We start from the raw sequence: 14,828 nt of genomic DNA on the forward strand, positions 1-14,828 counted from the left end.
TCTCTCTCTCTCTCTCTCTCTCTCTCTCTCTCTCTTATTACATGCTCTCTTTCTATCTCTCTCTTTTTCTCATTAGATTCTCCTTCTCTCTCTCTCTCTCTCTGTCTCTCTCTCCCTCTCTTTCTACCTATCTATCTTTCTGATATTCCATAGTACGAATACATGATTATTACACGGTCTCGTTGTACCAGCATACGAGCGCATTCGAGAAACGGATACTCGAAACGGATCAACGCCTGTTTCTATAACCACGAGAACATGGAAATCTATAAACACGCACTCGTTATAGCTCGTTAACCAGTTCTTCATGTCGATCTATCGGACGCAAAATTATCACGTTTTATCTCTTATTTTTTCTTAAGCAAATTGAAACGCTTAGAAAATTGCAATCGTCGTATCGTCTTTTTCTAATTTGAATTACTGTCCTTTTACTTTTCCTTCCCTTTTCTTTTTTCTTTTTTTTTTTTTTTTTAATAAATCAACAAAGTATTAAAGCGGATAAGAAAAGAAAAAGAGCGACCATTAAAACGAAATCAATTTAACTTAACACAAATTGAAATATCCCTCGTATCGCCACAATATAATCCTTAATCTTTCTAATGATAAAAAGAGAAAGAGTCGAGCATGCAATTTCTTAAACCCTTTTCTTTTCTCTTTAAGACTAAGTTTATCCGTATATGAGTAATTACTCCTATGTAGTAGCGTTATTAAACCAACACATATCTGGTACATACCATCTATGAAACTGAAGGATTCTTGGAAATTCTCTCTCTCTCTCTCTCTCTCTCTCTCTTTCCATTGCTATATACATACATATATACATCTTCGTATATGCGTAGCATATATACAGTTGCTATGACAAAAGAGAGAGAAAAAGAGAGAAAGATTCTACAGTAAAATTCTGCAAGCAACATGCAACGTCGTTGTTCTTGTCAGCTAGAAGACTTATGCGAAATCAGCAAGTTGCAGAAACGAGTTGTCGCCTTATACATCGATGCTCCAACTCTGATACTCTCTGTCTCTCTTTCTCTCTCGCTCTCGTTCTCTTCTACCTTAGATACATACATAGCTATCGCCACCAACAAGCAGGAGTTCGCATAAGCGTGTCACGTTCTCTCTACCAAATGTCGTTCTAGTAAGCGGAAGAAAATTGTTGACGCATAAAATTACCCGTCCTATTCACGAGCCCTACGCGTAAATGCTCGACATACTTCTTTCTCTCTCTCTCTCTCTCTCTCTCTCTCTCTCTCTCTCTTTCTCTCATACTTTTATCGTGTATATAACTTCGAAGAGACCGAATATAAGAAAGCGAACGTGCCTAGAAAAATCTTTCCCATCAACGAATACAAAATCTTGTTGAAGACTAACAAGAATATAGTAGTCCTTTTAAAAAACAAACTCTTGATTTATCGATATTAAAGAAAATATCGAGATACTTTAATAACGTACTAATCTATTTAACAATAAATTTGTTTTTATTAGGAAACCATTAATGTTCATATTTATTGGAATCTTATAACAAATTTTCTAAAAACGTTATATTAATACCATCTATGATCGATTGTTTCATTGAAAACACATCTTGTCAACTATTTCCAAGAAACATAACATTGCTAAACATTTTTCCATGGTACTCCCCCGATCGATCCATCAATTAGTCCTATATAAAACGTATACCGATATGAAAAAGTATGAACAAGCTAGAGAGCTTAACTCACTTAGGAAAGTCACAGTGATGGAAGACCGTTACAGTCAGACATCTCGAAATACATACATAAATACATACGAAGTTTCGTACGATCTATCGAGTCGAACGAAATGGCCGGTCTGTCGGCTGTAAATCCAAATGGTTGACATGATTTACGTACGTAGAAAGAACTTCCTTCCTGCATTTATTATTGTTCATTGTCGTCGAAGAAGTAAAAGCTCAAAGATTTTGGAGAAACACTCGCTATGGGGAAAAAAAAAGAAAAAAAAAGAGAAAGAAAGAGAGAGAGAAATATTCTCTAACGAGACTCGTATTGTATTCGCCTACCCACGCAACGTCTTTCGAGTATATAATATACATATATATATATATATATATATATATATATATATATTTATGTAAATTATTTTTTCCTTTTCTCGAAAGTTTTTCCCGAGCCTCCTGTCCTGTTTCCTTAAAAGAAAAAAAAAAAGAAAGAAAGAAAGAAAAAGAAAAAAAACTATTCGCTCGAATCTACGAAGGAAATAACCCTAAACTAACTACCCATACCTTTTTTCTCCTTTTATACTACGAAGGAAACGTTTACAAAGTTTTCTCTCCGTCTAGAAAAGAGAGTAGATTTTCCCGAGAAAAATGAAAAACGATTTATTATTACGCTGTGAAAGTTAACATAACCAACGGTACTTCCACGTTACCCAGAATTCGAAAGCTTTGTACCACGAAACATGCAGCTAATATCGTAATTAAAAGGGAAATGCATAAAGGATGTACGTATATACCTACATAGGAAGATATATACATACTATATACGTATTATACGAGAGAAAAGAAAGAGAGAGAGAGAGAGAGAGAGAGAGAGAGAGAGAGAGAGACAAAGAAAAAAGAAAAAGACAAATTTTTACTATGCGTTCACTGCGTTGCGACTAATAAATTTCATTTTTACCCAATGTTATTCGTTTTACGAGCGTGCAATAGCGTAATTTCCGTTAGCACAGAACGTAACGTAGGTAATGGAATGAAGATATGCGGAACAGAAATGCAGAGAATGTTGTAGTTGTATGTACAAAGGAAAGGACTGTGCATACCGAGCAAGCTCCGTTTCAATCATCTGATCAAAATCATTGCTATCTAGTGCCCGTTACAACATACCACCTACAAACTTGCCACTATCTCTGACCGACGTTAGCTGAACGTCATGAAGGAAGATTTACGTTGATCATCCGTCGTATTAAGCTTAATTAACGTCCGACTTTACACCTCACTTGAGAATTTCACTTTTACGAATTGAATTGAATTTATCGATTAAATCTCTCAGTACCAAATTTATCTTTCTCTCTCTCTCTCTCTCTCTAACTTTAAATACTAGATAAATAACACATATAAGATATATATATATATATAAATAAGATATTATATATATTACCTTATATATATATATATATATATCAGACGTTATTATATATATTAAAATTAATTTATATTTTATATACATTTTCAACGATCTAAAGGCGATAATTTCGTCAAATAGATCGATCGATCCATCGATCGTAAGTACTACTATGTAATCGTTAATTCTCGTGGGAATTATTAATGCGCGGCTTACGTCAAAGCGCCTGATCGATTAACACACAAGCTCTTCCCAAGTGCTGCTGTAGTTCAAACATATATATATATATATATATATATATATATATATATATGCATATAACATATATATGTATGATATACATACATTAGAGCAGGTACATGCTCCTTTGCTACTCTCTTTGATCGAACTAACTTTTCGCTTTTATCGCATTAACGTTGAACCGATCGTAAATCGCATAAAACTCACCGAAAAAAAAAAGAGAAGCCAACAGTAAAATGGCAACTCTTAGAACTCTCATCAAAGGGTAAATAAGTATAATTAACAAGGGTAAAGAGGCCTACCAAAGCGTAAAAGAAAACGAAACATCCCTGCTGGACGAAGTATCTAAAGATTAAAAAGGTCAAAACGATTTGAAGAGATTTTAATCGCGCACGAAATATGTCTATAATGTAAAGTACATTTTCAAAACGATATCTTTTCACGTTTTTCTTTTTTTTTTTCTTTCAACAATAAAAATTTAACATCGATGTAACAATATCAATTCTATAATTTAAATTGAAAGAAGAGATAAAGTTCGTCCAATTTATCTAATACATAATAGTAATCTTATAAATAAATAAAATACAAGTCGTTAGTTTGAAAAAGAAAGAGAAACGAGAAAGAAAAGAAGAAGAGAAACATTAGAAGCAATTATAATAGAATGAACATAAATTGAACGAGATTCTAACTTAATAACAAGAATGAAATGAACGAGGAGAAGAAAACTCGTGTTTTCCTCGCGTAACAGATCGACGTATTAACTTACGTTCATAATCAAGTTTGTCCTCGTTAAAAAAGCAACCCTTTTAAAATCCCCAACGCCTGAATCCTTTCCCAACCCTTTTTGAACCTGTTCACGATGACCTCCTTCTTACCATTGAAAAGTTAAATCCGGCAGTTAACTTTACACCTCGTTTCTCAGATCCACGTATAAAGTAGACTACATAATTATACATAGATTGTATGGACTAATTTCGCGATACATAGGCCGCATAATACGCACGAGTAATATCCTCAGGGCAGAGGGAATTCACGTACAGTAAACTTCGAGACGCCATATCGCCGAAGGAAGTGAATTTTGTTTCGACAATCTCTCTCTCTCTCTCTCTCTCTCTCTCTCTCTCTACCATAGATATCCTGGATTATCGCGTATATCGTCTCCCTGTTGTTTAGAGAAACAACCCTCGATATTATCTCTTAACGCCTGCTCGAATACTCGATTATTACTCTATTACACGATGTTCCTACCATGTTTACTTTAACTATGTTTACGATAACGATCGTGTTACTATACGAACTTGGATAATCTACGAATTATCGATATATATTATATTACGTATGTACATAATTTTTATTAAATGAATACCCTATTAAATATCAACCGTGGATGGTGAATTGTCAAAGTTGAAAAAAAAAAAACAGAATAAAAGAAAAAAAGAAAACAGGGAAAAAAAGAGAATTTCATAGATAGATATATACGTAACGTCGCAGTGATTGGACAATCGGCTTAGGGGTTAGCGTCGGCTTGCGTTTTCACACCCTTTACAACAGATTCACCCTGCCACATACGTCGGCTTATTGTCAGATACTCTAACGTTCTAGCTGTATCATCCTTAATCTTCCCATATTTCTCGTAAATTTCCTATCTGGGGCGCTCTTAATACTTCTAAAGCGTATACGATAAACCAACCGTCAATGACATAGCGTTACGTGAATCTATGTATATATGTATATATACTAAACAAGGTCATAAAAATGTTAATACGTAGCCGACGTGTTTATCTTTGTACTAATCGCCAGTAATTTATTTTACTGAGATATTACAACTAAACGATACGTATACATTTTACGTATTTCCTTTTTTCCTTTTTTTGTTCTTTTTTTTTATTTTTTTTTTTTTTATTTTCACTAACATATTAATACAATATATTTATATAAATTTTATAAATTTTCTCTCTTTCTTCCTCTCTCTCTCTCTCTCTCTCTCTCTCTCTTTTCTCCAATGATATCTCGCATGGACCGTTTTTCATATTAAATTTACGACGTAACAACGATTGTTATTATCCCACAAAACGTATCGTTATACTGTATTTACCATGAGAATAAATTTTATAATAAATTATGTATATTCCAAAAAATTAAAAATTAACGGAACGTCATTAATATTATCGATATTGTTGTACGTAATTATAGTTAATATTAGTGTAATATTAATAACGATAAGCTTGTCGAAGATTGTAATATCTTTTAGAGTAGACAAATGAAAAAAGCTTTTTAAACGAAAACGCTACTACCATTCTCGGTATGATCCTCGTAACGATTGCACACCAGTTGCAGAAATACTTCCATCATCCACCGCAATCGTGCGCTCTCACCAAACAAGCTAGTTTAACGTACCGCAAAAACAGCCGGTTTTTCCGAGTCATCCAGCCAATTCAAATCCATGCGGATACTATCTTTCAACGTACCAATGAAATTACATATATACTTTCTCTGTTACAAATCCATAAATTCGTTGAACGAGTTCGCTCGTCCTTTGATTTCTATACCTCTGCATTTATCAAATATTCGCCGCATGATGTCATTAAAAAAATATTTAGAAAAAAAAGAAAGAAAAAAAAAATATTACGAAAAAGAAATTAGACAACTTTGTAACGCTACATTATTTTCACCAAGTCCTTATCGCATAACGTAACGCATAACTCAAACGATACTCCATCAAACGTTACATCATTTTCTAAATATCTCTTATATTTATATATAAATATAAATACACACACACACACACACACACACATATATATACATAAAACTCACCAGTTACAAGAAGAAGGATAAAAAGCAGTCGTGTGGAGAACACGAGGTTGTGCCGCTCCACGTGGCTCGGTGTTACTTTCCATACTCGTCGAAGGATACCTCGAACGAACTTCATTTTGACGTTAATGATTTTCCCCCGAAGAAGGAACCTCCCTCAAAAATATTGTATTTTAAACAATAGTAATAATAAAGAGAAAGAAAGAGAGTAGAGAGACCTTTCAAGGCGGAGGACTTATCGCCCTCCGCCCTCTCCTCGAAAGAGGAGAAGGTCGATGTAGCTGTCCTCGCAGAACTCTTTATATTTATTATCCTCCCTTTCTTATTTATAATATATAGAATATAAGAATGATCTATGTGCACACACGAAACCTCCTGTCCATAACCGAACCGATCAGTACTCGTCGCACCGAGCGTCAGCGAGAGACTGACCGGCTGCTCGCGCTCGAGTCGAATCAAGTTTCGCGGTGAACCGGTCCTCGGGAGTATACGGTTATCTTCGTCGACGGTCGTTGGTTCCTTCGTTTTGCTCACCCTATACCGACCCTTTAACAACTGTGTATATGTACGTAACTTCGTACACGTACGTATGTGTGTATAAACGTATACCTTACTTACGTATATGTATTCGTATTTGTTTATACATATGTATATAACGTGCGTGTAGATTTTCACGACATGCGCGAGGCAATACGAGTTTCTAGAAGCTTACGAGAACCTCAAACCACAATCTCAAACCTCCTCCTCTTTTCCTTTTCTCCTTCTACCCCTTCTCACCATTTTACCAATCCTCATCCCTTCGAGACCATCTTACGATCCCCTTCACTCTTCCTCTCTCCTTACGAGTACATCTATATCTATAACAGTCTCCATCCTGTTACGTTACCAGCTTCGTCCACCCTTCTTCCTACCTTCATCCCCTTCATCCCCTCCCCTATCGTTCTCCTTCATACCCCCTTTCTCTTCATCTCTCCAGAATACCATCAACCACCAACCAAACTTGGCCTGCTGCAACCTCAAAGAGCGAGAGAGCTTGGTGTAACTTTACGCTCCCACCGCCGACGCCACCGCTAACGCAAATTAAATAGTTCACCGCACATGCGGCCGATTAACTTTTATCCGCCATTACCTACCGCCTCGTCTTTTCTATTTGTTCACTATTGTTTGCACAACATTCTACACAACTATCTTCTCGTCTTTTAAATCGTACCATCGAATATCCTAATCAAAAACATAATTCGCATCGTTTCTTATAAATCGAATAACAGATTAATGATGAAATAATAATGATCATTTATATGATGTATCCGTTTATTGGGAACTTTCTTCTTGAAAAGAATATTTCAACGTACCATCTTCCTGATTAATAGATCAAAAGATAAAATCGCTTTTGTGATGTCCAGCAAAGTATTTCTGAAAAATTATAATTTGATTCATAATGTTTCCCGCGCGATAAATTATTACCGTGATAATCTATTAATTTATCTACGCGATAAGTAAATCGATCGTGTAATATCGAAGCAGTATTTGACGCAACATTTTCATTGATGATAATGATATTTTCATTATTTAAATTTTGTATCTATTGAAGCTCGAATATGATTTATTGTCCGAGCATCGTTTCGCAAACACGTACTGGATCGCTACATCTATATTCTATTTTCTTTGTCGTATAGTTTATTGTCTATTAATATATATATATATATATATATATATATTATAAGTAATGCAGTTTTAATGAAAAAATTAAAGTTAAAATATAAAATTATAAAATCGCAGCAGGTCGTATTAATTTACTAGAGACTTTGATGAAATCACTAGCACTACGTATTATATGGGAGAGATGGCGCTTAAAGCGGCGCTACAAAAGCGCCCTCTAGGCGGGAACTACAAATATAAAAAGCACGCATAATTGTTTTCCTCCGTTTCAATTTGTCATTTAACGTACATATGATTTCTGTAGGAAGTATATTAAAGTTTATTGTTATTGTAGTTTATATGAATTCACCTAGGTTATAAAATATTTTAGGTTATACGAAAAATGCCTAATTATAAGAATCTAGAACAGGCGTTAAAGCAGTTGAGAGAAAATGTTGCAGAATTTTCAATCGGTGCAGTTTCCAGAGATGATTACAGACCTCCAGATGAGAAGATTGAAATTTTAAGAAAATCAATTCATCGTTTAAGCTCTAGGACGATAATGCTTAAAGCTAAAAAAGATAACAGTATTGTTGCAATTTCTATCAAGATTTCTCTTTCATCGTATTCTCACAAATAATAACAATTTCATATTTTTAGCATTAAATGAAGAAATCCCTACGACAAATATGGAAAATATTTTTCAAAAGCTACAAGAAGATACGGCTAAAGCAATTATAAATAATATTGCAATCGAGCAATGCCTCCACAGTAGTACTATACTGGATATTATGTCTGACGAAAGTCAAATAGACGTTCAGGAGTATGACCAAATATCTTGTAAAAAAAAAGAAAATATATTATTTATTTCCAAATATTAATATAATATATTATTAAAAAATTAATTATCGAAATAGGAAAATGTACGCGGCTATGAGGAAGTTGTTTATGTTGAACGATGTCATTCTATCGACTCAACAATCTATTCAGAAAGCATTTAAAAAACAATTGGATTTAAAGATTCAATGTCAGAAAGCGATATTTGACCACCATAGCTTTTTAAAGGAAAAGGAGGAGCAAAGGAAGCAAAACTTACAGAAAACAAATCCTAATGTAGTAAAGTAAGCTATTAAGTCAATAGAATTTTCATTTTACTAAAATTATAAAGAATATGTCCAATAACTGTACTATTTACCTTATTTCTTTCTATATTATTATTTTTACAGAAATAAAGAAAAACTGATGAAAACTATAAACAAGATAAATATAATGAAAAAACTTATCACTAATTTCATAGCAACTTCGGGAAAACTCCTGATGAAAAGACCTTTCTTATTAGAAATGTTAGAAAAACATGCAGAGATAATTAACGAAGAAACAATGAGAAAAATAATAGAGAATGCTGACAAGGACTAAATGTAAAATTGTAGAAAATGTTTCCTTTTTCTTTCTGTATTTTTATACTTTTATACGACAATGATGTAATCATAATCATAAATATTAATATTTTTAATAAGCTTTGCATTTGCATTTTATATGAGAATGTTCAATAAAATTTATGCGAATCGATGGACAAAGAATTGCAATGAAAATATTAAAAAATATGTTTTGACCGTATGGTCTATCTACATTAATATTACAAATACCTTAACTCCTCTTTTGATTATGAAAAAGAAAAAGAAACATTAAAGATACTTATCTGATTGTTAACTATCAAATAGAGAGTATTTTGATAAAAAAATGATATTTCTCGCAATATTCTTATTCGTATATACATACATTCAACAAAATAGATTGGCAAATACATATGTTGCATTATAATTATCCTTTCTACATACTGTTTTGTTTCATTTTCTCGTATCAATCACAAACTTAGAGTGCAGGGCAATAAATTGAAAGAATTAACTTTTCAAAAGTAGATAGATAAAAGATAAGAGAGAAAAAATAGATGCATGAAAATGTGAAAGATGTACTAAAAAAAAAAAAAAAAAAAAAAGAAAAAAAGATTTCACGTCAAACCGCTGATCAAATATACCAAAATATGAACATTTTCAAATAGTCCCACGTGTATCCTATTAATCGATCATTTGAAAAAGAAATGATATCATGCATTTGGTAAGATTATTAGTACATATTCACATTGCATCAATTATATTTCCATTTTCTTTTAACTGCCTCTTAAAAACCACCAATTTTTCTTTGGTGTCGTCATGCTTATGCAATAATAGAAGTTTTCAAACCACACGTTTTCAATGTGGTTACTTGACAGATATAATAATACACAGTTTATTATTCATTGTTATATACATATATATGTATACACGTGTGTGTATGGTATGTGCGCGCGCGCGCAATTGGTGAGGGAGTGAGAGAACGTCGAAGCTACTACACTCTCTTTACTTTGGGCTTTTCTTAGCATTTCTTTATTTTCTTATGTGCATTTTTTCCCCTTGGTGCAATGCTTCCTTTCTATGTACAAAATAACATTTAGTTACACTGACTCCCTCCCCTTATATTTACTTTCACAAATATGTATGTCAAAAAAGATCTGCATGTTTTTCTGAGTTCTCTTTGTCAAATGCGCATGCATACATACTCAGATGAAATTACCAACAAGCACGAGCTGCCAATTCCATAAAAATAGCTATTATTTGCTGAGCATCTCTTATTGAATGTTATGTCGATAAACTATGCATAACTGAACACACAGGTAATTCTTTGATATCAAGTGGAATAAATAGCTACAATTTAATTGTCGGTAATATAAGAAGTTGTGATCAAAAATCATGAATATGTTTGTTTGAAAAAAAAAAAAAAAAAAGAAAAAAAAAAGAAAAAAAGAGAGAAAGAAAACAAAACACTCTTTCAATCTTAACACAACACGTTGTGTGCGTGAATGAAAATATTACAACGTTCGTACAAAAATTGAGATCTACACGCAGACTGCGCTTATATTGCATTTAACGAATGAAATATAAATAATGTTGAGAGAACGTTACGTTGGAAAAAAGAAAAATGAACGAACAGAAAATATCAAAGCGTTTTATGAACCAAATATTTTAATCTATCAAAAATGCAGCATTGACTAATTATTTGTTTCTATACTTATTTAAATATCTTACAGAAGTAATGAAAGGAAAGCAAGATAGAGCATTTGTATTATCGAATTATACATTGGAATAATGAATATCATGACGATATAACGATACAGCCTGTTCCCAGCAAAATGCATGACCATAGAGACAATATCATCGATCCTAGGAAACAAAAGTTTAATATATACATGTATACATGTATATGTATATATGTATATATTCATGTATATGTATACGTACGTCGCTCTTGGTCCAAATCATCTTACCCAATTCGTAAAGTTAGGACTAAAGCATACAAACTCAATCCTTGGAATACAATATCACTGTGTAACAATATATGTATAACAGTCCTTCTATGGGACAGGTGTACAGGAGTAGTAGTAACAAAATTACAATCTCGATCTCAGGCATGTTTTACTCACAACCATACTTTTTATCCAGCAATCAGCCATATTATATTAAAAATCGCCTAACGAGTTTTATGACCTAGATCGCTGCATAACGGCAGCAAGGTCGTGTTTTATCCACGATCATTATTATTCATCCCTCTTATTACTTAAGTCTTATTTAAAATTCAATATGAGATTTCCTTTGGACTCTTCGCCTTATCTTCGCGTAATTCTTTTTTTTTTTTTTGTTTCTTTTTTTATCTTTTCTTTTTCCACATTTTTTCCTTATTTTTTATCTATTTACTTTATTTTCTTTTTTCTCCAAACAACAATATCACCGCAAGAAACGTGATCTTTTTTCTTGTTCTTTTTTTTTTTTGTTTTTCTGTATTATTTTCTTTTTTTTTTTCTTTTCTTTTTTTTTTTTTTTTTTTTTTTGAACGTAGGTGCGAGTACGTTTATATACACGCGCGCTACACTGCGGGATACACACTATCTACAGCACGAAATATTAAAAAAAAAAAAGTTTCGTCTCGTAAAAGACTTCTTCACGGCGAGTAACTAAAAAAGAAAAAAAAGAAAAAAATTTAAAAAAAAAAAAAAAAGAAGAAAGAACATTTCTCTCTTCTCCACATATGCACACATGCACAAACACTTTTGGACACTCCACTGTTTATTATTTTCGCATATCTTACTGTAAAATGTCTATTTTGTATCGTCATTTTTGCAGCGCAACTGCAATGTTACAAAAGGAACGATCTATCCATTAAGATCCGGCGGGAAAATTTGAATCACGATCGAGAACCTATTTTTTTTCCATTATCGCATCTCTCAAACATCTCTCTGACCTTTCGATACCGTTCCAATGTCGTATTTTTATTTTTCAAATAAAATCAGTATATGAATAAATCGCCGATTTTAATTAAATATATCAATGTATCGATGATTTCACTATACATTAACACTCGACAACGGTACGTAATCATTTGATTGAAGTTTTTATCTTCTGATCTGTTCGATTTTTACAATCTTACTATCCTCGTACAACGATAGCGAACAGGTTACTTTATTCGATTATTATATTTCTATAAAAAGAAAAAGAAAAAGAAAAAAATAAAAAGACAAATTCTTTTTGCTAATTAACTTGCTAAAACTCAACATTCCATACAAATCATCGTAGTAATAATAATTTTTCCCTTCTATTTTCTTCTTTGCTTTTGTTACAAATTCGCAATGTTCTGAATCCATAAACATCGCTTACGTATTACAAGAACACATTATTTTTTAAAAAATTCTTTATTTTATATTTTCTGAATAGTTAATGAGAAAGAGTAACTCTATTAACCTCGTATTATAAAGTTGCATTTTTAAATGCTTACATCATATTCTATACAGCTATTAAGAATTTGTTTGCGATAATGAAATAAATACAACAAATATTTGTAATTCGTATAAACTACCCCCTTAAGAGTTATTTAAAAAATAAGCTAAACGATAAGTTAAAGCTACTTTCAATAGGGGGTATCACGTGTTTATAAATTACACTACAAATAATAATAAGATCGACGTAAAAAATTCGATCGCGATATATATATATATATATATATATATATATATGTATGTATATATATATGTATCAATCACATTCGCTTCCGATATCTATTTTCCTAAAAAAATTTTTATTAATAAACATTAATGTTATTTATGCAATAATAATATGTTACATAAATTACAAAAATTCATGGACAAAAATTCATTTTAAATAAAAAGATACTATATTCTTGTAGCAATTTGTAACATCAATTCTTAATAAGCAACACAATATTATAAATTCTGAAAACAGTAATCTGTGCCCTACCGTTAAAACTACGGAGAATTGCAAATTTGTAACAAAATTATTTACTATAATATTTGAAATTCTTTTACTTGCTCCTTTTTTTTATTGACAAGGGCTGTCAAAAAATCCTTTTTTCTCTTTTTTCTTTTTAAAAGGGCATATTCGTATTAAGTATCTCTTCATCGCTCGAGCTCATGATAAGGACATTGGTGTGCATTTATAATTTTATCATTTAAAGCAACACCATTACAGTTTTGATATTATACAAATAACACCATTTTCAATGAGTCCTTAGTAAACTGTTTTACAATAAAAATTCACAATATTATATTTTGCATCACATTTAATCGTTTTTGCATCTAGCGTTTATTTTGCGTGTGATGTTTTTTGGTAGTCTAAATATAGTAAGAAACCTGCTCGCTTAACTTAGCAATACCTTCAGATGATAAAAGTTCCATTTAGAAAACTGTCCTGATCAATATTCTGTTTATTGCAGGCATTTTTTGGCTCTCTCTCTCTCTCTCTCTCTCTCTCTCTCTCTCTCTCTCTCTCTCTGTCTCTCTCGTTTTTCTTCTCTTTTTCTTTTTCTTTAATAAGCATTACACCTCCTTGCATAACGTGCATCGAAAAAGAAAAAGTATTCTTCGAATTTACAATTTTCTTACATACAATGGTCTAGATTCAAGAAACGACCTATCTCTTGGATCTTCCACTAATGGAACACGGATCAATGGTGTTTGTGGCGGTTAATACAACGTATTGTGTATGTTCTACCCAATGTTGTCGTAATGTACGTTATGATCTAAAGAGACAAAAATTTCTTTACTTCATCGATATGTTATGTAAAATGGAATTCGCGACTTCTTTTTTTCAATATACGATTCTTATGCAATAATTTGTTGGAAGGCATGAAACCGAAATTAATACTGTTCTTACAGTTATGTTTCAACACTTTTTCATTGTTACTCTCAACGCATACCACACAAATTGGAGACCTTTAAATAATAATAAACCATAAGTTTTATAACGACAGCATATGCTTGCACATGAAGAGATACTTTTGCACATGATATTCGTTATGTGCAATTAACAGCAAAATCACTCACAGTGCATTTATTTACACACGTTGCTGCGAGCTTAAGGTATATTATCGTGTTTTTATTTAGAAAATTGGCAGGCAGTGTATATATCAAAGAAATAATATCCATAGATACAAATGATATACTAGTGATTTTTATATTACAGTGTATGTAACGCAGCACATCCCACAAATCAGTCACAAATTCCTAAGTGCACGATTTCCTACCATTTTTTTCAAATGTTCAATTTGAAAAAAATGGTAAATTTATATTCATTCCCCATCCATCTCCACGAATATGCTTTTATAAAAAGAAGTATATATATATATATATATATATATATATATTTTTTTTTCGATTCGATATAAATACACAACAATAATTATCTCTTGAAAGCACTCGCCACGCAATATTAAAGTGAGTCATAAAAGAAAACAAAATCAGATTGAACATGTGGAAAAATGACTATATAATAGTTAAAATGCCACAGTTTATTAAACATGGATGAGTAGAGCCTAAAGGTTTGTTTGTAATTAAAAATAAATGATCGTGTATCGTTTTCGAACACAGATACGACGCGTTAAATTGTTCACTTGGAATATATATATATATATATATATATATATATATATATATATATA

The 14,828-nt window shown here is 32.0% G+C and overlaps 2 protein-coding genes and 1 long non-coding RNA gene across 7 annotated transcripts in view; 1 reads left to right on the forward strand and 2 right to left on the reverse strand.

Annotated features, from left to right (window-relative positions):
* Window positions 1-6,568, reverse strand: part of LOC122629768 (Down syndrome cell adhesion molecule-like protein Dscam2) — a 124,709-nt gene extending 118,141 nt beyond the window's left edge. For all 5 annotated transcript variants that reach the window (XM_043813532.1, XM_043813534.1, XM_043813530.1 and 2 more), the window contains exon 1: window positions 6,153-6,568. In XM_043813532.1, the coding sequence (XP_043669467.1) occupies window positions 6,153-6,267 (115 nt within the window). In that variant the 5' untranslated portion in view covers window positions 6,268-6,568. The remainder of the gene's footprint in view (window positions 1-6,152) is intronic.
* A 1,438-nt stretch (window positions 6,569-8,006) lies between these two features.
* On the forward strand, window positions 8,007-9,593 carry LOC122630080. The gene is made up of 5 exons (XM_043814157.1): window positions 8,007-8,093; window positions 8,179-8,374; window positions 8,448-8,610; window positions 8,705-8,908; window positions 9,014-9,593. Exons 2-5 carry the CDS (start codon window positions 8,191-8,193, stop codon window positions 9,201-9,203), a joined length of 741 nt encoding a protein of 246 aa, XP_043670092.1. The 5' UTR covers window positions 8,007-8,093; window positions 8,179-8,190; the 3' UTR covers window positions 9,204-9,593.
* Window positions 9,594-10,057: 464 nt separating this feature from the next.
* Window positions 10,058-11,897, reverse strand: LOC122630082. The gene is made up of 2 exons (XR_006327402.1): window positions 11,123-11,897; window positions 10,058-11,044 (listed from the first exon to the last, which is right to left on the reverse strand). It is a non-coding gene; the product is annotated as an uncharacterized LOC122630082 (long non-coding RNA).
* Window positions 11,898-14,828: the final 2,931 nt, after the last annotated feature.

The sequence above is a fragment of the Vespula pensylvanica genome, chromosome 6 (assembly GCF_014466175.1).
Source record: "Vespula pensylvanica isolate Volc-1 chromosome 6, ASM1446617v1, whole genome shotgun sequence".
NCBI lineage: Eukaryota > Metazoa > Arthropoda > Insecta > Hymenoptera > Vespidae > Vespula > Vespula pensylvanica.

Bases quoted from the DNA above. Each gene is read 5' to 3' on its own strand.
- LOC122630080 (XM_043814157.1), top strand. From the start codon at position 8,191: ATGCCTAATTATAAGAATCTAGAACAGGCGTTAAAGCAGTTGAGAGAA. The intron at 8,375-8,447 runs GTATTGTTGCAA...TCATATTTTTAG, and splicing joins TAAAGCTAAAAAAGATAACA to CATTAAATGAAGAAATCCCT. The intron at 8,909-9,013 runs GTAAGCTATTAA...TTATTTTTACAG, and splicing joins ACAAATCCTAATGTAGTAAA to AAATAAAGAAAAACTGATGA.